We start from the raw sequence: 21470 nt of genomic DNA, 5'->3' as shown, positions 1-21470 counted from the left end.
GAAACTTTTTGAATGTACATGGCTTAACTCTGGCATTCCTCAAGGTTCTGATTTTGAGATATTACTGATTTACTTGTATGTGCTATGGTTATTTGTATGCATGGTATTAGCTTTTCTTGATAAGATAAAGAAATGCATTATTTATCTCCTGCTAAAAATTGTCTAGATTTTCTCTGATCTAATAAATTCTGAAGATACTGTCTTTGTTCTTGCAGATTGCAGAGATGATCAGCTTCCTTTTAATTTAATTTTCTATTTAATTTAATTTCCTATTTAATGCAATAATTGACAATATGTGCGCAGATTCACAGGTTCTAAGTGCTTATTTGGTACCTCTAGACAAAGAGGTGGATCATTTGCAATTTCGAATAACCATTAATTCCTGCTTTTTACTAACATGCTCTCACAGAGTGGTGTTTATGTAAGAGATTTTTTTGTGATGTTTAAATGACAGAGTAAAAAGGAGGAAAAGTGAGAAGGAAAAGATCAAACGTATTGACCATCAAACGTCTCTTTATGGGGAAACATGATACACACTGATAGAATTCCCCCACATCCCGTGCCACAAAGTGAACACACACACACACACACACACACACACACACACACACACACACACACACACACACACACACACACACACACACACACACACACACACACACACACACACACACACACACACTCTTGTAAATGTGGTTTATGGGGACTCTCCATAGGCGTAATGTTTTTTTTTATACTGTACAAACTGTATATTTTATTCTCCCACACTAACCCTACCCGTAAATCTACCCATCACAGAAAACTTTTGGCACGTTTAGTATGTTTTTCAGGAATTGTCCTCATACACCATGTTTTACGTTGTAATACCCTAGTGAAAAATAAATATACCAAAATGTATTTGAAATACATTTATTTTACATTTATTGTACTTAATATACTTTAGTTATCCAGAAGTGGGCATAGTGCTGAAGTTCAACCAAAGATATACTTAAGTGTATTTGATTGTGCTAAAGTGGAACTATTGCAAGTATACTTTAGGTACACTTTAAATATATCTTGCATTTAAAGACTGATATTATACAGTGATCATACTATCCTTACTAATACTGATATTAAAACACATTTTAGGCTTAATATTAAGTAAAGAATAAAGAACTCCAAATATTATGTATTATTACAGATATTATTTATATCAGTAAGTCTTAAGCATATGTCAGTAAATATGTTATGAATTTGTCATATACTTAGTATGAAATAAATGTATTTTAAATACATTTTAGTATAGTTTTTCCCCCATTTGGGTACCCATGCCATTGTACACATTTGTGACCAAAAAATGTGTGGTGTGTGGTCCTGGTAAACCTTACGTTGTGGGGACAAAAATCAGAAATCTTTGACCTTCTGGGAACATTTTGTCCTCACAAGTTAAGGTTAACCAGGGCCACACACAAACACAACCACACCACACACACACACACACACACACACACACACACACACACACACACACACAGACACACACACACACACACACACACACACACACACACACACACACACACACACACACACACACACACACACACACACACACACACACACACACACACACACACACACACACACACACACACACACACATCTCTGGGAAATACTCTTCCCAACAGAGCTTGATAAAAATGTGCAGTATTAAGGGAATTTCTCTGCCAAAATGTGCTTGATAGTTACACTGTGTCACTGTGTCTGACCTCTCTGTATATCTGTGGAATGAGCAGGGTTTTCACATCAGCAAGGCCTTTAGAATCAGTTGCCTTTGCATTTTTTGTTCTCATTCTTGACTGAAATGAGACAGTATTGTTATTGACAAGAAATTGATTTAGAATTGGCCTGGTAACTTATGCTTCAGGTACACAAGACATGTTTCACTATTTGTGTTAGTAGTAAGCGTGAGATCCTTTTGACTGGAGTAACTTTGCTCAGGGTCAGACAATACTGTTTCTCATTTGGCCTTCGGACCTTGTTAAAACTCTTTATGAATGAAACACATATCTTGCTTGTTATATTTTTTTAGATGACAAAAATTGCAAAGTGGAGGCCATTTGGTTTTAATGACAAGTAGTTTACATGATAATAGGAACAAATAATCGTGTTATTCCAAACCAGAGTGTAGTGTAGTTGCATGAAACCAATATAATGAATACTGTAACCCTGATTTTATCCAATTGTTTTGTGAATGTGCATGTTGCCCAAGGTGAAGTTATAGGTAAATATACACAGTATATATTTCACTGCAAATATGGATGTTTCCAAGCACTTTCATCAATACTGTATCATGCTTTCATAGGGTCTTTTTAATGAGTATGTCAGATTAATTCTGACACTCTCTAAACCTGATGCTCAGGAGTCTAACCTTTCAAGAGCAAAATTAAAATCCGTCCCATCACTCATTAGGTATGTTAATACATGCAAACGAATGGATGCCATGTGTTTGACCCTACCAAGGACATTCTCTGTCCGCATCTCAGAAAGGCTATCTGCTCACCTGCCTTTTCAAAAACAATTCTATTCCTGATATAAATGCAAACTCAAGTGCAATTACTGTAAGAACTTTTACTGAAATTACACTGAATTCTCTTCTGCATACAACATTTATTAATTTTAGGATAATTTTCACTGCTCAGATATTTCATTATATCAAGTAGGGCTTCAGACCTGAATAGGCTATATATTAATATGCAACTACTGAAATAAGATATTTTTTAAAAAAAGGTAAGTAAAGTGGATTTCAGTCATGACAACTCTCGGGATAATTTGTAACAAAATAATAATAATAATAATGATAATTATATTAATGAACATAGAAATGTAGGTTTGGTCTTGACGGACCAGATCTGCTACGCTGCTGCTGTGGTGCAGAGCAAGTGTGAAATTACTTCTGCTAAATGCTTGGAACATAAATGAAAGGAAACATGTCGCTGCTGCTAGAGAGAGGGAGTTGTTATTATTATTATTTTGCTTTTGTACCATTATACAGTCACATATTTTTGTTAATATTTCTGGTATTTGCATTTCTGGTTTGGTGTTTATTAAGCGGTAGCCTATACCTGTGACTGTTGTTTAAGAAGTGACAGTCTGTGTGTGTGTTCAAGGGGGCGCTATTGCTCTAGCTGATGATCCTGTGCTTGAATGTGATGAGACGCTGCGAAAAGTTTGAGCAGGTCATGAAGAACACAACCTCACACAAGCAGCATTTCATCTGTAAAAGTTTCAGACTTGAGGAGCAACTTTAAAAAAAAAGAAAAAAAAGGCAGCAGCGACTCACACGTTAGGTTTGAAGTCCTTAACATTTTATTTACATGCGGAAGGATGCGAAATATCAATATTTATATTACCGCGCTGTCTGAAATAAATAATTCCGCATCCGTCTGTCGTTCCGCACTCGTGCGCGCATTCAGGTGTTGACAGAGAAACCTAGTAAGAGTCGAGGAGGAGGGAGAGGGTGTGTATGTGTGTGTGTGTGTGTGTGTGTGAGAGAGAGAGAGAGAGAGAGAGAGAGAGTGAGTGTGTGTGAGAGAGAGAGAGGCACGCGCTCTCTCCTAGTGCACTTTGCAGTAAGTTGCGGGCGGCTGTTGCTGGCGTGGCGGTTGCTGGTCGCGCAGGGAACTTTAACACGCTGGATCCCAAAGTCCGTCTCCCTCACCTGCGCAGTTCGGAGCTGCCATGGATTTCGCGGCCGGATTTACTATCCTAATCACACTGCCGATCTTTCTGCAGACGAATGGCCTTTATATCTCCAGTAGCATAGGTACGTGCGGCTGCCTTTACCTATTTACACTTTCAGTTCTATCCCATCGCAAGATGTCCTGCCCGGTACCACCCCAGTGCGCATCAGACCTGGATGTTTGCGCACTGTCTCCATCCCCGTGTGTGAGAAACTTGTGGCATAGGCTATTTCTGATCTTGTTAATTATTCTCTGGAGCTTTAGGAAATATAAACAGACGCGGCATCCTCGTGTGCTGCATCATTAATGTTTGTTGTGTGTTTGTTTCACATGCTGCTGAAATTAATTCTCAGCGCAGCTCTGGCGGTGTAGTGGAAATGTTTTGGGTGTTTTTTTCCTTCTTCTCGCGTTTGCGATTTTTGACAGAAGCTCTGGCGATATTGATATGTCTGAGAGTGGAAATATTGCAGGATATTGATTTCAAATAATAATAATAAAAATGTCTCAGTTCTGTTCTCCTCCTTTGAGAGCATTTAAACAAAATGTGCTTTTTGCATATAGAAACTTAAAAAACAAAAAAACAAACCCAAAGCTTTAAAATGGAACTTTTCGTTTTGGAAGAGAAAGACTAGAATGTTTTCATACTGCAACTTTTGGTTTGTTGGTAATTTGAAATGGTTATTGGTAAATTAAAACATGTAATAAATGTGCTAGAGGAAGAGATGCACATTATGATATGAGCTCAGCATCACTTTGAACTGACATATTGCCTGTGTCTCAAAACCTAGTGAGTTGCCTACCTAGACAGCATTTTTGGGCATAGATGTGTGGAGTATTTTGTGCATGAGGTGAATAAAATATTACTGGTGTTATGGGTGCATGTTGCACTTTTGGGTATCATAGGTGTGTGCAGCATTTTTTTTTTTTTTTTTTTTTTGCATCAGTTGCATAAAGTATTATTGGGTATCATAGGTGTGTGCAACATATTTTGAACATCATATGTAAGTGAAGCATTTTTGGAGCATAATATTTATGTATAATAGGCCCGAGCATCATTTTGTGTGTACAACATTAATGTGCATCAGGTGCATAGGCTAAGTCTTATTGTCTATCATAGGTGCTTGTGGCACATTTGGGTATCATAGTTGTGTGCAGCATTTTTGTGTATCAGGTGCATGAAATATTATTGACTCTTTTCGGTGCATGTGACACTTTTATTTTGAATTATAGTTGAGTGAATCATTTTTGGGCATTATAGGCACATGCAGCTTTTTTGGGTATCATAGGCTTGTTTGGAATCAGCTGAGCTGAATTTGAATTGAGCTGACACTGAATGCACATGTGATGCCCAAAATGCTGTCTTTGTAGGGTGCTGAGTCTGTTGTTGTGTTTCTTCTTGATATATTTCTGTATTGTAAATATGTCTATCAAGCATCCAGCTGTCATTGAAAACAATATGGCATATTGACAATTATACATTTTATTTATCTTGGTATTTTCTGATGGGAGGCAGATATACAATTACAAACACAGAATAACAAAACACACTGTTCATACAGTATGTGCACAAACAGGCGTTAAATATGAAAATGATGGTGTCAGACAAATGTTAATGTGTTTCTTCACCCGGACCCGTCTGACCCATTGCTTCTCACGTGCATTAACTCGCTGCATGGGAAAGAAGAATATGCATTTAAAGTGTCAACATAAACACATCTAAATTTAATTCACTTTGTGAGAAGAAGCATTGTTTTTGCAAACCATCACATGAAAGTTGCCAGCGTAGTGACATTCATTATAGATGCACTACAACCAAAGTGTGCTGTCTGACTGACTTTCTTTGTGTGTAATGCAGATTCCCTGCAGCATGTTCTGGGGGACTATGGACTGGTGAAGCCCGTTCTTACTGATGCAGAAGGCCGCTTCCTGTCCCATGCGGTATCGGTTGGTCCAGCAGATGGGCAGTTCCGTAGGCGCTGGAGAAGAGAGGCGGCATCGGCCGACCACGCCAACCATGAGTCCGGAGGAGACGCGCTCGAGCAGCTCTACTACAACGTCACCGTCTTCGGCCGGGAGTTTCACCTGCGTCTGCGCCGCAACACACGCCTGGTGGCTCCCGGAGCCAAGATGGAGTGGCAGGAATCTGGCGGCATGCACTCCGAGCCTTTGAAGAGTGACTGCATGTATGTGGGTGACATTACGGACATACAGGGAGCCTCAGTAGCCATTAGTAACTGCGACGGCCTGGTAAGTGACCACATCGGCCTTCATTTGTGTGTGATGTCCAGTATGTCCAGTAAATTTACACAATCCCTTCATGAAGCTAATCTGTTCGATAAAAATTGCAATCATTGAAAAGAAACATTAGTGAAAAAGGAGTGTTTTTATCTTTCCTATATTCAATCAGCATGAAAAATTTGGTGTTTTTGTTGCATAGGTATATTTGTAGTTTTTTTACATTTCAGGTCCTATCAAGTTGTTTACTTCATGTATCCGAATACCAGGGGTGATGTTAAGGGGGCTGAAACAGATTTCATCAAGTGCAACATGTTCCTGAATCAACATCTTTGTTGATCCTGGAACAACATTCCAAACCTATCAGATTTGATAGACAAGTTCACAGTTTATGTCAAGTTTAGGCTTATAACCAGGGTTAGGTGCTTCTACATCAGTGTTGTTCAGCTATCATTTCACTCTGATTTTAGGGGTAGGTTATGGGTAGGGTTAGGTTTAGGGAAAGGGATATGGTTAGGACAATATTTACTACTATCCGTGCATGCAGTAGTCACAGATTTTGTGAGTATCCTGGGATATTTCTAATACAAGCTGAAAGGCAAATAAATAGTTGAGTGGTAGAGTGTGCTTTGTGACTGGTGTGCACTGAGATCTGTGTTTATGGCAGCGACAGATGTGAGGATTGGAACAGAGGTCTCTTGTTAATTACTTGAGGTGTTTTTCTTTACTCAAATAAAACTATAATTCTAAACGGGCCCAGATGAGAAGCTAGCTCAGAGAGTCTGCCAGAGATCATGAGATCCATACGCCCCCTGTGGCTGACATCTTTATACAGCTGCAAGAAAGAGAGACACAAAATAAACAGAGTGAATAAACTTTATATGCAGATAAAACTGAGGTTGACTAAAATATGTAGACATTAACTACAGTGTTCCAGTGCAGGGCTGTGCTGTCTGATCTGTTGGTCTCAGTGTGATCAGTGCTCGTAGAGGCATTAGCCTATAGCCCTTGTGGAAAAAAGTGCACTTATATTTATTGATTATATACTTAAAATCACCCCCCCCCCCCCCAAAAAAAAATCAGTTAATGTAATTGACACAAATTAAAAAGTACTTAAAACGTGACCTACTGTATACTGTAAGAGAATACTAAAGACTTTGATTACATATAAACACACTTTAACCCCCTGGGATCGGCTGTCGCACTGGTGCGATTGTCTCGCTTTTTTTCTTATCAGTGCAAAAGAGACTCAAATAACTCCGTCGATTTTTGTCATACAGGCAAGTGTTATACATCATTCAAAACTGTTAAATGTCTACTTTTATTTGTGTACACCAATAATAAAAACAAAATGTTGTGTTTTTCGTAAAATACAGAAAATAAACATGATGCGCGTTCTGCCGTCTCTCTCAATGTGAAGTTCATTCTGAAATGCGACAGAAAATTATCTGTAACTCAGCGAATGCTTGTCACTGTGACATGAAACATATGTCTTTACAAAGCTTGAAGTCTCCATTTTTAAATGATCTAAATCATATCAAAAACAAATATTCTCTGTTTAAGTAATCCGTATGAAAGGAATGACATGTACAGTTTCTCCAGTCCGAGCTCATTAGTTCTAATGTGACCACACCCACGCGCGCACAAGCAATTGACATGCAAATGGTCCACGTGGAGGAACGCAGACCTGTAAACGCCCTCATTACCTCAAAAACAAAGAATCAGAGACTTCAGTTCTCCTCTGCTTTTCATCTGCTGTGCTGTTTACCTTGGATTTACCTCAGAAGAATTAGAAGAACACGATTTGATTATGAAAAAGATTTTTAAGGTAAGACACTCATAATAGTAAGCATGTTATTGTTGCATAAACTTTACATTGTAGCTACTAGATAAACTGGTGCCAGACTAAAATGTACATGTACATATGAAATGAGATTGGAGTAAAAACATGAAGCCTAATGCTAAATGTATATACATGTACGACACAAGGATGTTTTTATGTTCGATAATAAAACACAGCATGATATAAAAGTAGGCTAGTATGAGGGTTTATTCTAATATGGTGAATATTATAATGTTTAGACCCATGTTTACTGTTAAATACTGTGTTTGTGGATATCTGCTCAAGCTTAGATATTTATAATGTGGTAACAATAACGTTTCATAGTTTGGAGCGGCTCGCTTCAGTGAATGTTCTCTGCACATGCTGTGAGTTTGAGTCACTTGCGCTGTGCGTTTGAAAAGCAAAACGCACCAAACATTAGACGTCATGTTTTTATTCCAGTCTCATTTCATAACGTCATAACGAATGGAAACATTTGAAGTAACATCTGATAATCAATATATTTTTCTCTAGTGTAGTGTTACTGAAGTGTTACTGAAGTGTTCCTTTTTAACGATTTATAGGCTGCCTGCTATCTAGGCTATTGTTATTATTTTACGTAGCCCTACACATATATGCCTACAAGGCACAACAAACTTGGTGTTCATTATATATATATATATATATATATATATATATATATATATATATATATATATATATATATATATATATATATATATATGTATTTTGTAAATTTTAAATCGCAATTTTAACCAGAAAAATCTAAAATGTATTCCCAAAATCGTGCAGCCCTATAGTTTCTCTTGATATCAGCATGTTCACAGGTGTTTATTTTTTTTACAGGGACCAGATGCCACTGGATGAGTCTTGCTGACTTCAACATTCACATGAGTCTCTGTACATGAACATGGTAAAATGAAAAATCAAATACCTTGGAAATTACAGGTATGTACTATGTTTCAGGAATGGCACAAATGTGTGTGACTGTTCAAGTCTCTGTCTTTAGATCTGTGTGTTCAATAATGTGCTTTTTTGTCCTTTGTTGTGTATCTTTGGATTATGTTATGTTGTTAATAAATCCAAATAATCAAAAAGCCATTCTTTTTTAAATCTCTACTCATTCTTTGTGCAACGTTCCTCATAATGATAGGGCCTGATAGCACCTGATAGGGCCATTATGCGAGGGTCTTTGTCTTTCTCAGGTGTGAAACACATCAATATTCATGATGATTTATGCCACCTCGCATAAAGCTTTCTTACACAAAACATGTCTTACAAATTTTAAATCAATATATTGTTTTATTTGAATGAGTACGCAGGATGATTTTCACATAGTTTTGAAGAAAATATTCTAGGCTACGTGATACAATTTTCAAAAGCCTTGTGAAGAAATAATCAGTATGGGTTTAATGACCTTATTTCAGTGACAATTTTTGAACAAACCACGCATAAATGTCATTGTCTCAAAACTACAAACTTTTACATACATGCTGCTGACATATTATTGTGGCAGAGTTTGTGCTGAATACAGTGTAATCAGACTTTAGCCATGAAAATGTCACAAGTAACAGAAATAAGCACAAATGTCAGAGCATGTCAAAACACCTCCAGGGCCCAGAAAACACCTCAGACCCCAGAGGGTTAAAAGTGCACCGTCATTTTTGTTGTTGTTGTTGTTGTTGTTGTTGTTGGTTTAACTTAAAGTACCTGGTTGTTCATTAAATAAAAAATTTAGTTAATACAATGAAGGAGAATAAGTAGAAACTCAAAATACTGTTATCTGAACCACATTAATTATCTAAGTTGATTTGACAAAAGATAAAAAGTTGTGATAACATTATGAAAATAATTTTAATGTTTAATAATTTAATAATTTAAATATTTTTTACAGTGGTTATTTGTCAATTTTATATTTAAAGGCCTACATTTAATTTTTGTACTTTTTTTCTGTAGTGTGTTACTAGAAATAACATTTAAAATCTGTGAAATATTTTTTTTACAGTCCTTATAAGAAATGTACTCCTGGACATTATTTCCAGTATTGGTTAAGTTACTTAAAAAATTTAAAAAATGCATTACTTACTAGCTAGTAGCTACTAATTACATCTTCAACAGTGTTAAGATTAGATTTCTGTTCTAATTACTCTCACTAAAAAGTATTTAATTACTAAATCCCATATCAACCTCGACCAGCTGAACAATATAGACATGAAACTTCTCTTTTAATTCTTTCAAATAAATAATATAAAATTGCATAAATTATTCTTAGTCTAACTGACCAAAGTATTTAAAGGGTGGAGGTTACATTAAACACATAAATTTTAACATTAGACATTGAATTTGGATGTTAAATCGACTATTGTTTTTTATAGAATTGTTCTATAGTCCATACAGTATTAAATGCATCAGAAGTAACTAATTACATTACAGAAAAATTAAGAGTAATCCCTTACTTTACTTTTTCAAGGGAAAAGTAATTAAATTACAGTTAATAACAATTAATTACTTAGTAATGCATTATACCCAACATTGATGATTTCATAACATACTTTAGTGTGTACTTAAAAAAAAAAAAACGCTTCTTGACTATGTGAATTGCACTTAATTACAATGAAGTTGTGAAATAAGTTCTTTATTCACTGAAATATGAACTCTGAAAGTGTATTATATCCATAACTCTTTTTCTTAAAAAGTACATTGAAGTGCACTTGTTTCACAAGAGAGGTGGACAAAAAAAATGCTTTTGATGAAACAACAACAGGATTTCAAAGTAGTTTGAGTTGGTTAGAGGATCAATATATATATATATATATATATATATATTATATATATATATATATATATATATATATATATATATAGCTTAAAAACTTTAAAGAATGTAGTGTACCAGTCAGTGTGTTTTTTTATTTACAGTATGTCTTAATTTGTATGATTGTGTGTGTAATAGCTTGTTTTTAGCACTCCATGTACTTGTTAAATCATAACCTGTATGAATGCCCCATATGAAGTCATGCTTACAGGCATACTCTGTGTGTTTGTGTGCTTGTGCACAGGTACGTCCACACCTGTGCCAGTTTGTGTGTGTGTGTGCATGTATGTGAGTGCACGCTTCAGTGGGCATGGTGCCCACAGGATTAAACCCAGTCTCCATGCTGTCCTTCAGCTTCAAACACTCAGGGTCATCAGGGGCAATAGCCGTGGGCATCTTGCATATAGAACAGCAGCCTCAGTAACTCCATTTCCTCAGAGGGCAATACTCCTCAACAGAGAGAATAAATGTAACCTTAGCTTCACAGCTCTTGGTATTTCAGACCCAGGTTTGTTTGTACGTGATTATGTTGCAGAATGAATAGTGGCCATGCTAACAACAGTATTAAGTGTATTTTGAATAGCTCTGAGTCAGTGCATTTTTAGAGTGACAGATCAGGAGAGCATTTGATTTTGTCCTCTTCTTTTCCTGAAGCTTCCCCTGATTTATACCGGAAGCTTGTTGTCATTTTTCAATCAAACAGGCTTTCGTAGTGGCAAGTGCTCAATTTAGTTTTTTTATGATAATACTATGAAACGTGACAAATTGTACGGACATAATATTTGGCCAAACTGTCATACAAAGAAATTATGAACACATTCAAAAAAATAAATAAATAATATATATATTATAACCATTAGAAATTATATATTTAATTTAATTTAGCTTTTATACAAATATGTCCTTGAACATTTTTAACAATGCTCAATCTTACACTTCAAAAAGTTCTGGTTATAACTTCTAAATTGTTTTTTAAAGTTAGGGTAGGCAGTTGTTGGAGAGGCTAGCAATAGCGAGCTAGCTTTAAAGCATAAGATCCCACCCTCCCTTTCATAGCGCTCTCGAAAGCCACGCCTTTTTCAAAACGCATGAATGGGTGTTCAAAAACAAAAGCAAACAAAAGTGTCACGAGAGATGGCGTTAAACTACCTTGTGTCTCAAAACACATAACATTACAATAAAAATGAACATTTAACATTCTGACCGAATGCAATGATTGGACGAACATTTTATGGTCCTATGCCTTCCACAGATGTTATATAAATACATTTAGACCACATAACTTAGGGATTGCTATCAGAATGTGAGGAGACTTTCAGCCAGCATAACAAAATATTTTTCTGGAACAAATCGCCTACACTGCCTTAAAGGAGACCATAAAGGGTAAACAGCCAGATGGAATTAGGTAGACATTGGAGCAGTAACCACTTGTTCAAGAATTTCATAGAAACTCATTGTTCCATTCCATCCAAATAACTGGAACTGCAGAAAAATCAAAACATCTGCTCATCGAGCAAGAGGTTACGCAGGCTGAAGAAAAATGCCATTGTTTTCTCCAAACAGTCTTCTTTTTGGTGCAAATCAGAGGTATGTGGTATACAGGTGTTAGAGGTAAGATGTGGTAATTAGAGGGTCAAGTTTAGTAAGGCAGATCTGAGAATTTTTTGTACGGTTTATCCAGGCCCGGTGCTACGGGGTGGCGTAAGAATTTGCGCACCCCCAGTTTTGGATAACTAAATTTCATTAAATTTATTTTTCATTAAAATTATATTTTATTAACAAAGTTCCGGAGGAGCATGTTCAGATAATCAACCAAATTAGCACGGGAGGAGTTAATCAACTCAATGAGTTTGATATAGGATTCCGAGCTCGTAGCGCTTCCGTACGCAAACCTTTAGCCTACTCTATCTGATTATTGGCCTAAGTGTGAACTCGTGAATAAAGTCTATAACTGAATTTAGTCTGACTGCAACGCTATCTATTAGCCTACCTAATGCAGCGACCTATGTGGCATTTCCTGATGGATCGAGGTTGTTCCTGAACTTCCTTTTCTACGTGAAATTCACACGAGCTCTAAGCGAGTGCGAGTAAGTGCTTAGAACTATTAATGTCGCTGTCTTCACGAAGTGCTGAAATGTTAATCGCTATATATTATCATGGCATGGCTATAGCTATAGGCAGGAAAAAACACCCAAAAAGCAAATCAAACTTTATTTTTATGAGGTGGCCTGTCTGAGTGTGCGACTCTGGCCTAATGGTGTCCCGGACCAGCATTAGCCTAAATAATTTGTAACTAAAACTATTAAAAGCATTTAAGTTAATTGAAAGAAAGCTAAAATTAGGCTAAATAAAATGGGCTGAAATAAGTTTTAGTTGAAGCTCTAAAATTATTACCTGGAAAGAAATAAAACTTAAACTTAAACTGAAATATAGCTAAATTATATATAAATAATTTAATATAGGCCTAGCCTAAATTAAACCTAAATAGCAATATTTAAAAAAATAAAATGACAAAAGCACATAACAAAATTGCTTAAAGTTAAACTAAAATTACCAGAGAAACTAAAAATAAAACTAATTCAAATCAAAATATTAATAAAACTAAATTCAAAATTAAAAAAACACTGCAGGTCTCCGCACCAGTTACGTAACTGAAAACTATGAAAGCTGTGTGACCAGCCAACTGGTAAAAAAATAAAAAATAAAATAATAAAAATAAATTAAAGAAATAATTCCCTCTAATCTACTGTTTCATTAATAAAGTTTGATTTGCTACATATTCCCGCTTTTGGGTCTTCTTTTCCTGACTATAGGCCATGTCATGATGATACTGTATAGTGATTGACATTTTAGCACTTCGTGAAGACAGCAACATTAATAGTTCGAAATAGACATAAATGCTCGACAAAATCTTGCAGGCCGAATTTAGTAATTTCAATAAGAATCTGGCCTTTCAGATTCTTGGGAGTTTCGCATAAGGGCGAAAAAGTCCCCAACGCAGATTTTGCTAATGTTCAAGTTGGTCACGTGAATTCGCCATACTGACCACCAACAGAAAACTTGTAAGTGACTTCTGTATGAGCAGTGTATTTTGCTGAAATATCGCTATTGTGACTGCACCTTCATTCACTGATAGTGAACTGAGTTGAGTGAACTCAACCAGTGAAGGACTCATTCTTTTGAGCCAGACATTTTTAATGAAGGCACTTTTTGGTGCTTTTTGGGTCATTTTTGAAGCTTAAATGCTGTGGTCACTATGAATTGTTTGAAGATTGAATTGTTTACTTCACAGAAGAAATAAAGCCATACAGGTTTATAACAAAATGAGGGTGAGTAAATGATGACAGAAATTTAATTTCTGGCAGAACTGTTCCTTTGATTTTCAATTCTTTCAATTTCTTTTGTCCATAGTCTTGGTGGTGAGCCAGTTGGCATCTTTTAACCACAACTAAACGCACAGCTGAACTTTCATGGACAGTGTTTATAGAACCATACAAAGAAAAGTAACAGCACCAGCACACACCTTGAGGGAAGCTTGCGCTCGTAATATTGCCAGACTAATGAAGACAGAGACAGTGTTGAGCAGCTGAGCAGGATCGGAGAGGACACGCCATGGTTGATGAAAGACAAGGCCAAGGCTGAGATAGCAAACAGGCAGGGGAGGAGAGCCATGTCGAAGACGAATGGTTCTGTCGGCACATTGGTTTCAGTACACAAGCAGGCCAGCGCACTCCTTCCCCGGGGGGACAGGCTTTTATACGTGTATGCTGAAGACTGGCCAAAGCATAATCCTTTCACACACTTCAGTGCCCGACGCAATTATACTCTTGCATCTTTTCTTCTGTTGGGGCGAATCTGCAACCATCTTTCAGACACTTTGTCCATCATCATACCATGTGCATTGCATCAGCACCAAAAGGCAAAGCTGTTCGCTAGCTTCAGTCATTGACCATCCATCCATCCATCCATCCATCCATCCATCCATCCATCCATCCATCCATCCATCCATCCATCCATCCATCCATCCATCCATCCATCCATCCATCCATCCATCCATCCATCCATCCATCCATCCATATTGCATTTCAGAATCAAACCTCAATTAAAATTTTATTATAGCCACCTTTTTATTCTAAATAAAGATATTCCAGTTAATTTGTGAACTCCCCTTTAGATATGGTTACTGGCATTTATCACATGAAGCTCCCTTAGATACCTAGTACCTGTAGGAAGAGATAATTTTTTCCTTAACACTTCCAAAGACAAGTACGGCAGCGTGTCTAATTTTGATGAGGTGATGAATAGTGTGTAGAGTCCCACGAGGAACATTAGCACTCTATTCGCCTTACATGTTTTGGAACATCTGTTTCACTTGCCTCAATTTTACTTGTGGTTTGCTTGAAGTTCATGAGCATTACTTGATCTCACCCAGCTAATCTCATTCCTGTAGTTTAAGGGGATTTCAAGTCCCATTAGGGCCCATGAGTCATCAAATAACACTTTTAACAACTCAGCAGAGACAGCTGGTCATTTTAGGAGTTGATGATCCAGTAATGACACAGGTGGTTTAGGTGAAAACACTGTAGGCCGAGAGACTTCATTTCTCGAGCAAAAAGCACTGCATCACCGTGGATATAATCGTGATATTAGCTGAGCTAGCGGAGTTCAAGTGCCATTTATTTCTGAGTATAATCATTATATCAATTTTCTGCTGAGCAGCTGTTATTGACCCCTTTTGTTCAAATTTGTGTGAATTGGCTGGTGTTGGGCTTGAACGAACAAGAGATTACGCTATGATTACAGACTCCGCCCTGCAATGTGGCTCTCAAACGCACAATTACTCAATCAAGAGGCTTTTATCAGCCAGTCAGTGGCTCAGTGCGAGGGCAGGAATGTTTCTCATAACCTATAATTACCAATTCCTACTGACTGCAATTCAGCAGCCATTTCACAGTTGCACTGAACGCATAAAAAAGACGAGGGATTTCCCTTTGGTAGTATATGAAGAAATTGTAAATGAGGAAATTCCACATGAGCAACATTATGTACAGTAGGTGAAATTTTAATAGCAGTAACATCTAGCAAGGTTGTGGGTTCGATTCCTCTGGAACACATGAACTGATTAAAAATGTTAGTAACTTTGTAATGTAAGTCACTTTGGTTAATTCAATTACTTGTGGTACATTCTTAAAAATCAATATTCCAAAGGAGATTTTTTTTTGTAGCGAAGTCATAGAAGAACCATTTCAGTGAACAGTTAAAAGAACCATTTTTTCTTAGAGTAAAGAAAATGTATTAATCTAAAGAACCCTTTTCACTAAAACCTGTTGTGCAATGGAAAGGGTCCATGGATGTTAATGGTTCTTCATGAAACCATCAATGCCAATAAATAACTTTATTTTTAAGATTGTACCATGTAAAATTTATTTGTTTAAATTTATTTATTTTTATTTTATTTATTCACACCTACCTTGTTTGGTCCAGATTTTCAGACTTTTCAGTTTGGTCCGAATCAAAATTACAGGTGTGAAACCTCCCCCGGACCACGGTCCGGACCAAACAGACGAAATTTGGTCCGACGTAAAGGGGTAGTCTCAGTCTGGATCAAACTGAACAAAGGTTTGGTTCGTTTCTAGTGTGAAAGCATTTTCTGTATGGTCCGGACTTTCAGACCATTTACAGGAAGTTCCGGTGGTTCCCGCGTAGCCTAAACAACTGAAGAAGAATATTTATGTGCAGATCTGTCAGTCCTGCCCACAGCGTTTCTTCCAGCTGATTTACACGCGCACACACACACACACACACATTTGTCCTGTGTCCTGCCGGCGACGATAAAATGTTCGCACAACGAGGATGTTCATTTGGCGAATTTGAACTAGCCTCGAGTGTAGTTGGTGCTGCAGGGAGTAATGCCATAATAATAAAAGTATAGTGGCAACGATATGCGTCTATTAATTCATTCTTGTCAAAGTTACCCGCCGAATTGACAACATGTTGACGTCAGACGCACATCCGTTTACAAACCAATCAATGTCAAGTTGCAGCCCATATAGATGATGACGACAGGACGCAAGTACGTCATGTAAAGTTCTTTAGTGCGCTTGCATAATTGCAATGTGAAACCAAACCAAAACTAGCCAAATGTATACAATGTATCAAAACATGAACTTTGGTTCGGACCTTGGTGTGGACTTTCAGGTGTGAAAACGCCCTTAGAGTCTATATTGAGAGTTTTTATTCTTTCATTATAATAAAGCAACATCACACAGGCAAGGACACTGTTGTTCCAACAATACAATTGTCAAGACTAACATGTTAGATTAACAAGCTAGATAGTCACAAAAATGTGTCATAAGGGTGTCAGAAACTAAATGTAACTGACAAAACTAAAAAAACAAAGGTATCAAAACCCACGTTTTGAGACGTTTGACCTGATTTAGCCTTTCTGGTTCAGTATGGTCGACCATTGTGTCTCACCTAATATCCATGGGCCTTGATGCTCAGCACAGAACATTTAGCAGCCTGTTTACCTGGAGCCTCCCTGAGAGTCTCCCACTCTGTCTCTCTCCATCTCCCGCCCTTCATTTATCTGTGGGGAGGTGGGGTTGGTGCAGTTCCATTAGCAGCAAAACAGGACGATATCACACTGTTTTGTACGTATTCACACCTTCAGGCTTCCAGATGCTGATGTGTTTCATTTGTTTTTGTTATTGATGCAGCACAAAATAGTGTTGTTTTGATGTAGATTATGATTGAAGCGCTTTAGATTTACACTTGACTCTCTTAATAATGCACAATAAAATCAGTCTGTTTAAAAGTCATCCATCCATCCATCATCCATCCATCCATCATCTCATCATGTTTACTCAATATTATAGTAATGATAATTGATTAAAATTTGTAATCATTGCATTTCCATTTCCATACCATACAATATATGTTGACTGCCAAACAGTGTTGAATAAAGAAGTACAGAAACTTGCAAAGCATATTTTATATCACAAATATGTAGAAGTTGAATGTATGTTCATTTTCTGTAATGAAATGAATTTGCCCAAAAGTTGAGCTGCAGATCATTGTCCCAAAAACATGGCCATGCCTATGATGTAAAACAAAGATTTCCAATCTGCCAAAGGCACCTCACTAAAATATTTTAAGTCATAATTCCTGTAACATACTGTGCATCAAACAATTGTTTACAGAAGCATTAGAGATTGGTTTAATCTCACTCAAGCAATTTCTCATGCCTTAGTTCATTTCCAGTTCAGATCCTCCCATGAGTCTCCAAGCAGAGTTTTTCAAAGCAATGAATTGAATTCTAGTGTAATGAAAGCACTTTCTTGCTGCAAAAACGACATTAGACTAACTTGAATTTGCATAGTTGTCCAAGCTAGCTTATGACGATTAGTACTGGTTTGGTGTCGGTTTAGCTCATGGAGGTCTGTAATACCTAGAGAAAAATAACTAACTGGGAAATATTAACTACAGTAGCTAAACATTGGTCTAGCTAGCTGGTGAACCAGCATTTACATGCTATTCAATAGCAAAATTTAGTAGTCTGTTTTTTTTTTGTTTTTTTTTTATAGAGAAGCTAATTGCCAAAGGAAGTATTGTTGAATAAGCTAGTTAAAAGTCTGCTAGGAACCAGCATGCAAAACACAACATATGCTGGTTGTTCAGTAGGGTTATTGGATTTTCTTCAGTAAAAACAAAGCCTCTCCACATTAAAACATGAGTATTTAAGAATGTGTGTATCTTCCATGCTCTTTTGCTCTGGTTAAGTGCTAATCATCATGCTTGATGCTTTATGTTCCTCTTTCACTGTGAGTGAAGAATCTCACTCCATGGGATCCTGCTGTGGTGAGATCTGTTTCCTCTCATGTTCTTGTGCTATTTTTTCACAATCTCTCTGCTAAAAAGATGGCTTCACTTGTCTCTAATCCAGTTATTCATTCTCTGAATGTCACTCTCTCATGCATTCTACTTCACCACTATTTTATTTGCTTCTTAAGATAGAAGCAGGTTACAGAATAAAAAGCTAGATGATACAACACATGCCCAGCCACCCAAGAGCAATTTGAGGTTAAGTGCCTTGTTCAAGGGCACAGTGATGATATGGCTTCCCAAATATCTTTCCAGTTCATACCTCCGACTCCACAGTTTGAAGTAATGCCACATAGATTGTTGGGTAGTAGTCAGCTGTAGTGGCATGAGCACAATGAGCACCCTTCTGAATCTTAAAATCTTCACAGATACTCACAAAATCACCTTTCAAGTCAAGGCGCCTTTATTTACATGTCACTTTATGCAATACAGATTGTTTTAAAGCAGCTTCAAGTAATAAACAGGAAAATAACAATAAATAATGCAAACTAAATATTAATTAAGTTCAAGTCAATTCAAGTTTTGTTCTCATCCGATAGTGTCAGTGCAGTCAAATTGATAATATTACTGAAGTGTCTTTTAAACCCCAAGAAAGCAAGCTGAAGGCTAAAAAAGATAGGAATCGCAACACTGCTAGCACACAAAAGTGTGCCATTTTGGTCAGGTGTGTTAATTAACAATAAAAATTACATGGAAATGTAAATACATGTATATTTGCATGTGAGAATGGAGATTAGTATTGAGTTTATTGACATTTAATTGATTTGGTCTGAATGTCAAGGACTCAAAGCATGATTTTGACCTGTTTTATGTAAGCTAATATCCTACAGGTGCTCTAAGGACACACTACTTTGTTAGCCATGTGTGGTCTGGCTGGATTTGATGTGTCTTGGAGACCTAGGCTTGAGTCTTTGATAGAAATGAGATGTGACATGGCCTTTCTGATTGTCTATTTCCTCATGTGTAACAGCACGTTGCCTGCATTCACCTCGATTCCCAAAGAAAAGCTCTTTCTTTCCTCAGTATTATATTTTCAGCCTGTTTCTTGTTCACTTTATCCCTCTGGTAACCTCACCTCCTCCCCACTCGGGGGCTCGGGCTGTAGGCTGTAACATCAGATGACTGATGCCGTCTCAAGTCATTCTGTGATCGCGTCTATCCATCCCCGCTTTAAGACTCACTGAGTTTCTCTGGCCATCTGAGGCTCTAATGTGCCGCCAATGGGAAGATCTGCATATTTGCAAGAAATAAGTTTAGTAAATTGTTACAGCACAGTCTGTTTTTAAATGAATTTGATAGGGTGAGGAGGTGTTGGATTCATACAGACGCTGTGTAATTTGTGCCTGGGGTGAGGCGGATGGCATATGCACAGCTTGTAAGCGGCATTTAACAGATAGATTTACAGCACTACTGTCCTAATAAGCGTAATAAGATCAAAGCTCCTCCACATAAAGCTGAATTCTATAAGGAGGATTGCAAGAATTAGCCCTTATCGTCCAAATAAAGCACTTAACCTTTGAGCCAGAGCACCTGTGAGTTGTGGGTCATCTGTTTTGCTTGGCCAGAATTCATTTGAGCTGCTTTAAAACATGCTTAGATGTTTTGTCATGGGAATGCCATGCTGGAATGGGAATGATCTGAGAAACTTGGAATGCATTGCATCGGCAAAGAGGTCAAAAATCCAGCTGAGTCACAAGCTGTTGCTGCTGGTTACCTTCCTGTGTGGGAAATTACAGGAGACCATTTTTTATGGGTGTTTCTACAACTATGGGCACTTTTTACCCTGTTGACATATCTCTTTCTCATGTTGTAAAATCCATCAATTATGAAACAAATTCAATTCAGCCATAAGCAATATAGATGTTCAGTACAATAGTGTCATAATTCAGCTCAAGTCAGTTCGTTTTTTTCCCTCATCTGATAGCGTCATTGCGGTTAAATTGATAATATTACTGAATATTAACTATATTTTAAGTACACTTATATACACTCATATTCATATAAAGTCTCATTTTTTGGTTGACACATAACTTTTAACTGACACTGTTGTATACTTGGTTGTCTACTAATGTTTTGTTAAATGTATTGTGGTGGAAATAATAATTTGTAATAAAATTAAAATGAATATAAATATAAATATAAAACGTATATGAAAATATAATATACACAGTAAATATTAAAATGTTTTTTTTAACTCTTTGTTTAGATTATCAACGTTTTATGTACAGTATATAATAATTAAGATTATTGTAATGGATTTTCATAGTTTAAATTAAATTAAAGTTTCATAGTTTAATTGAAAGTCTGGGACAAGCATAAAACAATAAAATTGATACAGAAGTCATTTGAAAGGAGCATGAGTAAATTATGAATGCATGGTAAAAAAGTGTCCATGGGAGTTTTAATGTAACCATCTTATAGAAAATAATATTATGATATATTATTAAAATGTAAAATTACAGTTTTCTATTTTAACATTTTAAAATGTAATTTATTCTTGTGATGGCAAAGCTGAATTTAAGCAGTCATTACTCCAAGCTTTATTGGCACATGATCCTCAGAATCATTCTAATAGGATGATTTGGTGCTCAAGAAACATAAAAAGTATTAATTTCCTTAAAAAAAACTAAATCGCACTGACCCTAAACTTCTGAATGGTAGTAGTGAATATATGCTCTGTTATAGCAAAAACACAGCTCTTGAGTGCACCAAAAATATATGTTTAGAATACAATACAGGCCCCAGCATCATAAACCAAGATGAGCTCAAAACATTAAGGATTTAATTTGCCAAAAGCACTGATGCTCACATTAAGATGTCATTTATTTGGTTGACAATCTGCTCTCAGACTCTATTCCAAAGTAACAGAGTGCTCTATCATCAGGTGTTGTCATCCTGCAGGGTTTCGCATCAGTTTCCAATCAAACCTGGCAGTCTAAAATGATATGAGCATCGCTATGCCTTACCT

The 21470-nt window shown here is 36.7% G+C and overlaps 1 protein-coding gene across 4 annotated transcripts in view; it reads left to right on the top strand.

The window, feature by feature from the left end:
* Positions 1-3478: 3478 nt before the first annotated feature.
* The window catches only part of LOC307170931 (A disintegrin and metalloproteinase with thrombospondin motifs 2), a 187224-nt gene continuing 169232 nt past the window's right edge, over positions 3479-21470 (top strand). For 2 of the 4 annotated variants that reach the window (XM_079892247.1, XM_079892248.1), the window contains exons 1-2: positions 3480-3808; positions 5581-5972. In XM_079892247.1, coding sequence (XP_079748373.1) covers positions 3724-3808; positions 5581-5972 — 477 coding nt within the window. In that variant the 5' untranslated portion in view covers positions 3480-3723. Of the gene's footprint in view, positions 3809-5580; positions 5973-21470 lie in introns of all 4 variants that reach the window. The other 2 variants (XM_079892246.1, XM_079892249.1) reach the window with 2 other exon arrangements.

This window comes from Squalius cephalus, assembly GCF_949319135.1.
Source record: "Squalius cephalus genome assembly, chromosome: 14".
Lineage (NCBI taxonomy): Eukaryota > Metazoa > Chordata > Actinopteri > Cypriniformes > Leuciscidae > Squalius > Squalius cephalus.
This window is presented reverse-complemented; position numbering and strand designations above follow the sequence as displayed.